Source organism: Otolemur garnettii, unplaced genomic scaffold, assembly GCF_000181295.1.
Source record: "Otolemur garnettii isolate 467f Iridium unplaced genomic scaffold, OtoGar3 scaffold00014, whole genome shotgun sequence".
Taxonomy (NCBI): domain Eukaryota; kingdom Metazoa; phylum Chordata; class Mammalia; order Primates; family Galagidae; genus Otolemur; species Otolemur garnettii.
Genome location: NW_003852409.1, coordinates 27,837,117 through 27,847,055, shown reverse-complemented (window position 1 = coordinate 27,847,055; position 9,939 = coordinate 27,837,117). Strand labels below are relative to the sequence as shown.

Genomic DNA, 9,939 nt, shown 5'->3' with positions numbered 1-9,939 from the left:
TTTTTTTTTTTTTTTTGGTTGCAGCCATCATTGTTGTTTTGGTGGGCCTGGGCTAGATTTGAACCCACCACCTTAAGCAACAGGCGCCAAGCCGAGAAGCTCTTTATATTTTAAGATTAATCCTTTGTAATGTGAGGTTTCAAATATAATATAATCTCTATAGAGGACCCCCCCCTACATTGACCACCTCTTTAAGTTGACCTAACTTTCATAGACTAGACATGTACCACATGAAGCTATGAGTATAGTTGGTCTAGTTCCTTATGTTGACCACCTCCGTATGTTATCAGTTGTTATAGTCCCTTTCGTAGTCAACTTACAGAGGTTCTACTTCATTTTCCTTAGTTTGTTATTTGGCTTTTGATTTTGTTTTTGCTATGAACAAATTTTTATGTAACTAGGTTTATTAGTTATAGGTAATCATAATAGTTAGAAAGGTCTTCTAGGGGCAGAGGGGCAGCACCTGTGGCTCAAAGGAGTAGGGTGCTGGCCCCATATGCCTGTGGTGGCGGGTTCAAACCCAGCCCTGGCCAAAAAAAAAAAAAAGAAAAGGAAGGTCTTATAGGTCACAAAAATAACTATTATATCTATTTTTTCACCACTTTTGTTGTTTAATTTTTAAATTTAAATCTTTGATATAAATGGAATTTATTCTAGTGTATGGAGTAAAGTATGGTGCCTGCCACCTGTTTTCTAAATAGTGGGTACCTAGTTTTTTGACCAGTTTGAACTGTCTTTTTTTTTTGAGACAAGAGTCTCACTATGTTGCCCTCGGTAGAGTGCCATGATGTCACAGCTCATAGCAACCTCTTAACTCTTTGGCTATGCCCAGCTATTTTTTTTGTTGTTATTTAGTTGTCATTGTTGTTTAGCAAGCCTGGGCCTATTCAAACCCGCTGGCCCGATGTACCATGTTTCCCTGAAAATAAGATGATATTATTTTTTTCTCAAGAAGACACACTAGGCCTTATTTTCAGGGGATGTCTTATTTTTATTAAGTATAATACAACAATCTACATTTATTCAAATACAATTAAGTCATCTTCTTCTGGAACCTGACACGGGGAGCCAACCTTATTGGTGGGGCTGGCACTAGTGATGCATAAACTCCTTTCCCCTAGCCACTGGCACGTGCACGATAGGATGCCCGCCACCGTGGTTACCACATGCGCATCTGCGCAAGTGCGAAGGGCTCCTTGGAGAAAGGACCTGTGGCAGATAAAAGGTATTCCAGTCTTCCTTACCACTCTGCGCTGAAATGCATGGCATGGCTATGCAGATACACTGCTTAGCCGCTCCCATCACTAGGTCTTATTATGGGGTAGGGCTTATATTTAACAAATGCGTAGAAATCCTCCTAGGGCTTATTTTTGGGGTAGGTCTTATTTGGGGGGAAACATGGTATGCAGTTGGCACCCTAACCGCTTAACTGCAGGCACTAAGCCTAAGCTGTCATCTTTATCAGATACACATACATCCTAAATGTTTTAGAGTCTAATTCTGGACTTTTCATCCTATTCCCTTGTCTTTCTACCTACTGTATGCCAGTGCCAGGCATTTTTAATTATTGACGTTTTAAAATTTGTTTCAATATTGGATGAATCTAGTTACCTATTTTGCTTTTTTCCAGAATTTTTAGAGCTAATAGAATTTTTCCATGTGAACTTTAGAATTACCTATTTTAATTGCAGGAGAAAAAAGTCTGTGGCTGTTTTTATTCAAGTTTGTTTATGTTTTAATACATTAGTATAATAACATTTTATTTATTTATCTTTTGAAACAGAGTCTCACTTTGTCACCCCTGATAGAGAACCTTGGCATCATAGCTCACAGCAACCTCAAATTCTTGGGCTTAAGCAGTTCTCTTGCCTCAGCCTCCCAAGTAGTTGGGACTACAGGTACCTGCCACAATGCCCGGCTATTTTTAGAGATGGGGATCTTCTTGTAGCTCAGACTGGTCTGGAACTTGTGAGCTCAGGCAACCTACCTGCCTTGGCATCTCAACTGCTGGGATTACACGCATGAGCCACTGTACCTGGCCTAGTATAATAACATTTTAGAATGAATTTGTCTCTAAGAACATAGTTATGTCTTTCTATTTGTTCAGATCTTCATTTTTATCACTTAAGAGTGTTATAAAGTTACTTTTGTTTATTCATTTATTAAGTTTACTATTAAGAGTTTTCTTGGCTTGGTGCCTGTAGCCCAGTGAGTAGGGTGCCGGCCACATACACGAAGACTCGCAGATTCGAGCCCAGCCCAAGCCTGCTAAACAACAATGACAACTGCAACCAAAAAAATAGCCGGGTGTTGTGGCAGATGCCTGTAGTCCTAGCTACTTGAGAGGCTGAGGCAAAAGGAGTGCTTAAGTCCAAGAGTTTGTGTTTGCTGTGAGCTGTGACGGCACTCTACCAAAGGGGACATAGTGAAATTCTGTCTCAAAAAAAAAAAAAAAGTTCATTTTTCCTTTTGCTTTGCCAAACAGCTTAAGATTTTATTTCCCATGTAGATCTGCCTTTAGGGAAATAATGTCTTTTATTATGCAAAGAGCTCTCTAGTTTGAGTGTCAACTTAAATCTCAGCCAGATCCTAGATCCTAGAAAATTTACCCTCTGATGGAGAGGTCATAAGGCCTCTCCCCACAACACTACAGTCATGTGCGTGCCTTTATTTTAAAAAAATCCATAGTTAATAAATACTATTTTAATTGAGAGCCTTTAAGAAAGCTTCTTATAGACCGGGCACAATGGCTCATGTCTGGAATTCTAGTACTCTGGAAGGCTGAGGGCAGGTGGATTGCCTGAGCTCACGGGTTTGAGACCAGTCTAAGCCAGAGCGAGACCTTTTCTCTACAAATAGCCGGGTGCTGTGCCAGACATCTGTAGTCCAGCTAATCGGGAGACAGAGGCAGGAGAATTGCTAGAGCCTAAGAGTTCGAGGTTGCTGTGAGCTGTGATGCCACCAGTACTCCACTGAGGGCAACAAAGTAAGACTCTGTCTCAAAAAAAAGAAAAGAAAGCCTATTATGCATATAGTTATGTGTGATTGGCATCATTTCAGCTGTTACTGATGTTTCTACAACTGCTTAAGAGTTAAAGGGGTCAATCTATACAACAAAGATGTGCTTTGGAAAATTACTTTGTACAAATCTTTAGTAAAAGTTTTAAATTCTTAATTTATTACAGAATTTCACAAACTTGTTTGGACAGCCACTGGTCTGCTTGCTTTCTCCTACAGCATATCCAAAGGCTTTACAAGGTATGTACTATCATTATCTATTATACCCGTAGGTTGCAGATAAACACTATCTGCATTTCAATAATATTGATATTTGTTTATCCCTCTCATAATTGTCATATGTGGATTTATGGTATTTATATGGCAGGTGTCACTCTGAAATACCCAGAAACCTTGCCAACAACCAGACTTCCTCAGTGTGCTATCACTGGGCCTTCAAATAATTCATCCTTCAGAGGTGTTTTTTTCCCTTGCTGTTGGGGAAGACATGATTTGTAAATTTTAAAATTGTTTTACAGGTGTTTGATATGCTTGTCATATCTGTATAGCATGATTTCCTTCCTGTATATTTATTTGGTGACATATTTTAGGTATCTTTTAAGACTATAAATTGCTAATCTAGGAAACTTCTCAGCCTATGCCTGCAAGTTAGGATAACCTAACTAAAACAATTTAAAGAATTTCTTTTATTTACATTTTTACCTTGCTGTATTCATTAAATGAAAGACCCTCTTCTAAGGCTTCCAGAGAGAGAGGTTAGTGTTTTGACCATTTCTCTAATAGCTGAGAATTGAAAGACTTTTTGTCCATAACAATTTATCCTTAATTAGTAACACATAAAATCTAATTCTAACTCCCAGTCCTATTTTAGTAGGTAAAATACTAAACAATCCTTAACCCTGTTTTAGCAGTACTTGTCACTGTTTCACTATCTCCCTGACTGTGAATAGTGCTGATGTGTCTCTGTGGGAGATGGCATTTTACTGCTACTTCCCAACCGGGAGTCCTGTCTGCTGACATAGTTTGACACAGGAAGTGATGGTCAGCATTTGAATGCCTGAGAGAAGCTGGAGACTTTCACCGTTGTTTTAAGGTAAGTTCTACTGTTCAACAGGGAAATATATGTAGAAATATTAGGTTCATGTATTCAAAAGTCAAATTACTAAAAGATAGAACTTACCTTCAAACAACGGTAAAATTCTCCTGCTTTGAGGATTTTGTTTTCTTGTTTCTTAGCATTTCTGCAAGAATGTAATCCTATCCAATTACTTGAGTACTTTTTGCTATCAATCTGTCCTATTGTGATGAAGTTTTATTTAAAATTGCATGATCACATGAATTTTATTTATTTGGTCTAAAAGACTTATTGTATAAAGAAGAAAAACAGAGACTTGAGAGGCAAACTAACTGAATTTGAATTACGATTTGGCCTCTTACTAGGGAAGTTACTCAGCCATTTGGTGCCTCAGTTTCTTCATCTATCAAATGGAAATAATAATAACACCTACCTCATAGAGTAATGCTGGGTACATAATAAGTACTCAATATGTGCTTTCATTATACCTGTATGCTTAGTTGTAGTACGTCTTTAACCTTCTTTGGTCCAGTATCCTATCTTTGTGCTATAAAGCTTAGGCCTCTAACACATTAAATGCATTGTTCAATTACATAAGCAGATTCAAAATTCTTTTGTGAGAAACATTTTGGGTTTAGGCATTTTTGCTACTTACCTCTGCATAAGGGGTTGGCCCTCCACATGGGTGTAAAACTAGCAGATCTGTAAGTAACTGGAATGTCACAGAAGGTTCCTGCACTTTTGGAATCTAAACCCTACGGTTCTCTCATTAGCCAAGACTCAGCTCATTCGTTCAGCAAAGATTTATTTGACATTTGTCAGGTACTGTGCTAGGCACTGGAAATAGTACTCTGACCTGAAAAACAGTTGTGTTTCTCTCAGAGCCAAATGTCAAATAGGTTTATAGGTAAACAGTTACAGGCAGTTACTGTAAGTATTTCACAGGAGGGTACACAGGAACATCTGGGGAACTAACCAGCATATGAGGGCGATGGAAGGAGAAGAGGTGATGCCTGAAGTGCATTTTTAGAACATGTAGAATTAAGTGGGGATGGGGAAATGGACTGAGCTGTAGTGTCCTGCAGAGAGTTTGCATGTGCTGTGGCCCTGAGATAAAAGCTTTTGAAACAAATTAAAGTAGTTCCTTCTAGGTTAAAGGCTAAGTTTGGAATTGTGTGTCTGAGTTATGAAAAAGCTTTTAAGATTTGTTGAGCAATTTAAGTGGAGGACGATGGCGTATGGGATCAACATCCTTAATCAAAAAATTCAAAATCTGAAATCCTTCAGAGTGTGAAACTTTTTCCGTGCTAATATGCTGCTAAAAGTGAAAATTCCACACATAATTATTTAGTACAAACTTTGTTTTATGCACAAAATATTGTATAAAATTACTTCGAGGCAATACAGATAAGGTATATATGAAACAGAAATAAATTTCATGTTTAGACTTGGGACCCATTCCCAAGATATCTCATTATGATTTGCAAATATTCCAAAATTCAGAATCTAACATACTCTAGTTCCAAGCACTTTACATAAGGGATACTTAACTTGTACCATCAAAAGATTTTAAACAGAAGAGTGCATGGAAGAGCATTCAGTTAATCTCTTGGAGAACAAGTTGGGGTAGGACATGGATGGAAATAGGTGGTAATGGCTAGAGCTAGGACAGTAACTGGCTTCAAAAGATACTAAGCTGGCTCGGCGCCTGTGGCTCAAGCCGCTAAGGCGCCAGCCACATACACCTAAGGTGGCGGGTTCGAATCCCCAGCCCGGGCCCGCCAAACAACAATAATGGCTGCAACCAAAAAATGGCCAGGCGTTGTGGCGGGCGCCTGTAGTCCCAGCTACTTGGAAGGCTGAGGCAGGAGACTCGCTTGAGCCCAGGAGTTGGAGGTTGCTGTGAGCATGATGCCATGGCACTCTACCCAGGGGGATAGCTTGAGGCTCCGTCTCAAAAAAAAAAAAAAAAAAAAAAAGATACTAAGCTAATAGAACCATTAGGACATGGCGATGGACTGATGGGGTGCAGGAAGGAAGGCAGCAATAGACTTCCAGGTTTCTGGCTAGAATAGCTACTTGATGAGACACATATTTGTAGAGAACAAAAAGGGAAAGAATTTAAGTTGTTGACTTGTTGAGTTTGAGGTGTCTTTCAGAGTTAGATTAAATATAGTAGTCTAGACCAATGCTGTCCAATAAAAATATAGTATGGGTCACATGTCTCATTTTTAATTTTCTAGTACCCAAATTTAAAGTAAAAAGCAGGGAATGAGAGAGGAAAAGAAAAGAAGAAGGTAAAAAGAAACAAATGCAAGTAATGTGTATAATTTATCTTCTTGTACCAAGGTTTTGAAATCCAGTGCGTATTTTACACTCACACTTTAAGTGTGCAGTACCAACTGCAGTAGGCCTAAGGAATTCAATCTAGACTGCAGAGGGAGAATTAGGAATCGGTAGGCATATAAATAGTAGCTAAAATCATGGGAGTAGGAGAGATCAGCAATGTGGAGGGCCAAAGAAAGAAAACACATATGTAAGTGTTAAGCAGAAAAAGAACAGCTAACAAAGGAGAATGAAAAATATTGGCAATTCTAGTACATATCAGAGAATTCCCTCATCAATAGTCTGTGACCCAACACTTGCTACATTGGATGAAATTTGTCCATTTGTGGTAAAAACTGTAAGGAATATGTTCATTTTCCCTTTCTAGTTTCTAGTTTACTAGGCTCTCTTAAGTTTGTTCATCAGAAAGCAACATACCTAGTGCTTTTTTTTTTTTATTTTTTGGTAGCTTCATGTACAGTCTGCATTGTTGAATTATGACTTTTAATGATATAGCTTTAATTTTATATATTATCAGTATATTAAAATGTTCCTCATATGTATCCCTTACCTTTTGCAAAACTATTGTCTCTCTCTCTCTCTCTCTATATATATATATAAATGATGTTTGTTATTACAGATCAATCTCAACGAGGTAGCCTCTTCACTCTCTTTTTGAACAATCCTCTAATGGCCTTCCTATTTGTCTCTGGATTGTCAAGCATGCGTAGAGGCCTATGGGAAAAATGTCAAGAATATCTTCGAAAAATCAACCGTGATATTGCCCAGCTACTGACCCATTCGCGTTCAATAGGTACCCTCCTAATCTAACTGTACACTGCACAATGTACTATAGTGGCTTAAAATGGTTACATATCTTAAATTGTGTGAATTTTTAAAGGTATTTGTCCCAGGCAGGAAAGTTGAGAAGACTTTCCTGAAATTTCCTTCCCTTTGAAGTGTAATCTCCATTTAAGCATCCTTTTACTGTCACCTTTCTCCTCTTTGCAGATCAGGCATTTCTCCAGTTTTTTGGAGATGAATTTCTTCGCTTGCTTCTCACAAGATTTATCTTTTGTTCAGCCACTATGAGGATGCACAAGATTTTTCGGGTAGGTAAAGAGTATTATTATTTGTTTATTTATTGCTTTTTGGAGACAGGGTCTCGCTCTGTCATGCAGGCTAGAGTGCAGTGGCATGATTATAGCTCACTGTAACCTTGAACTCTTGGGCTCAAGCTATCCTCCTTTCTTAGCCTCCCAAAGTGCTGGTATTATAGGCATGAGCCACTGTGCCTGGCCAGGAACATTATTGAAGGCCAATTTTATCCTTTTATGTATTTAAAAATCATGAATTATATTTACTTATATTAAATAAAGTTTAAATAAATCTAAAATAATGTTTACAAATGAACATGTGATGGAAATAGCCCAAGTACCCATTGACCCATGAATGGATTAACAAATTGTGGTATATGTACACCATGGAATACTATGCAGCCATAAAAAGATGGAGTCTTCACATCTTTTATATTTACCTGGATGGAGTTGGAACATATTTTTCTTAGTAAAGTATCTCAAGAATGGAAAAAAAAGTATCCAATGTACTCAATACTACTATGAAATCAATATATAACCACCTACATACTCATACAAATGGCAAAACATAACTATAGGCCAGAAAGTAGAAGGGAAGAGGAGTGAGAGAGGAGGGGGGATATGGGAGGAGGGAGGCTATTTGGGGGACCTCACCTAATGTGCATGATGCAGTGGTACATTTTAAAACTATTAAGAAATGAGTATAATTGTGATGGATGTGTTACTTAGTTCAATGTAAACATTTCACATCGTTTATTGAAGCAGTACCCTGGACCCCATAAATGTATCAATGTACAAATTTATGATTTAATAAAAAATAATTTTAAAAAGAATAAAAAATAAAATAAAATCATACACAAAAGAATATGTGAAGTATTAGACACATATGAGTATCTAGTACCCTATTTAAGAAGTAGGATGTTGGCTCGGCGCCTATAGCTCAACCGGCTAAGGCGCCAGCCACGTACACCTAAGGTGGCGGGTTCGAATCCCCAGCCCGGACCCGCCAAAAACAACAATGACGGCTGCAACCAAAAAAATAGCCAGGCGTTGTGGCGGGCGCCTGTGGTCCCAGCTACTTGGGAGGCGGAGGCAGGAGACTGGCTTGAGCCCAGGGGTTGGGGGTTGCTGTGAGCTTTATTGCCATGGCACTCTACCCAGGGGGACAGCTTGAGGCTCTGTCTCAAAAAAAAAAAAAAAAGAAGTAGGATGTTTTTGCAGTGGCCCACACCTGAGCTCACTGGTTTGAGACCAGCCTGAGCCAAAGTGAGACCCCCACCTCTAAAAATAGCCAGGCACTATGGCAGGCGCCTTTTGTCCCAGCTACTTGGGAATCCGAGATAAGAGAATCGCTTGAGCCCAAGAGTTAAGGTTGCTGTGAGCTGTGATAAGGGCAACAAAGTAAGACTCTATCTCAAAAAAAATAAAAAGAAGAAGTAGGATTTATTTATTTATTTTAGAGACAGAGTCTTACTTTATTGCTCTTGGTAGAGTACTATGATGTCACAGCTCACAGCAACCTCTAGCTCCTGGGCTTAGGCGATTCTCTTGCCTCAGCCTCCTGAGTAGCTGGGACTATAGGCGCCCACCACAACTCCTGGCTATTTTTTGTTGCAGTTTGGCTGGGGCCAGGTTCACACCTGCCACCCTCGGTATATGGGGCCAGCGCCCTGCCTATTGAGCCATAGGGACCGCCCAAGAAGTAGGATATTTTCATTACCTTTAAGGCATTCTGTATATCCTCTCTGATCCTATCTCCCTCTCAAATGAAACTGACATTCTAAATTTTTTTTTTTTTTGAGACAAAGTCTCACTACTCGGTAGAGTGCTATGGTATCAGAGCCCACAGCAATCTCAAACTCTTGGGCTTAAGTGATTCTCTTGCCTCAGCCTCCCTCCCAAGTAGCTCAGCCTACAGGTGCCCACCACAACGCCCAGGTATTTCTTGGTTACACTTGACATTGTTGTTTAGCAGGCCTAGGCTGGACTCAAACCCACCAGCTTTGGTGTATACTCAGTGAGCACCCTACTCACTGAGCTATGGGCACCAAGCCGTCTAAATTTTTTTTTTTGAGACAAGAGTCTCACTTTGTCACCCTTGGTAGAATGCTATGGAGTCAACATTCACAGCAACCTCAAACTCTTGGGCTCAAGCAATTCTCTTGTGTTAGCCTCCGGAGTAACTGGGACTATAGGCACCCGCCACAACACCCAGCTATGTTTAGAGATGAAGTCTTGCTCTGGTTCAGGCTGGTCCTGAACCCATGATCTCAGGCTATCCACCAACATTGGCCTCCCAGAGTGCTAGGATTACAGGTGTAAGTCATCACACCTGACCATACCTGAACATTTTTAAAAGTCTATTTTGTGGCTCAGCGCCTGTGGCTCAGGTGGCTAAGGCGCCAGCCACATACACCTAAGGTG

The 9,939-nt window shown here is 39.6% G+C and overlaps 1 protein-coding gene across 1 annotated transcript in view; it reads left to right on the top strand.

The window, feature by feature from the left end:
* SCAI (suppressor of cancer cell invasion) overlaps nucleotides 1–9,939 on the top strand; it is a 166,554-nt gene that overhangs the window by 139,205 nt on the left and 17,410 nt on the right. Inside the window, exons 15-17 of the mRNA XM_023510572.1 lie at nucleotides 3,186–3,258; nucleotides 7,059–7,232; nucleotides 7,430–7,530. Of these exons, the coding sequence (XP_023366340.1) occupies nucleotides 3,186–3,258; nucleotides 7,059–7,232; nucleotides 7,430–7,530 (348 nt within the window). The remainder of the gene's footprint in view (nucleotides 1–3,185; nucleotides 3,259–7,058; nucleotides 7,233–7,429; nucleotides 7,531–9,939) is intronic.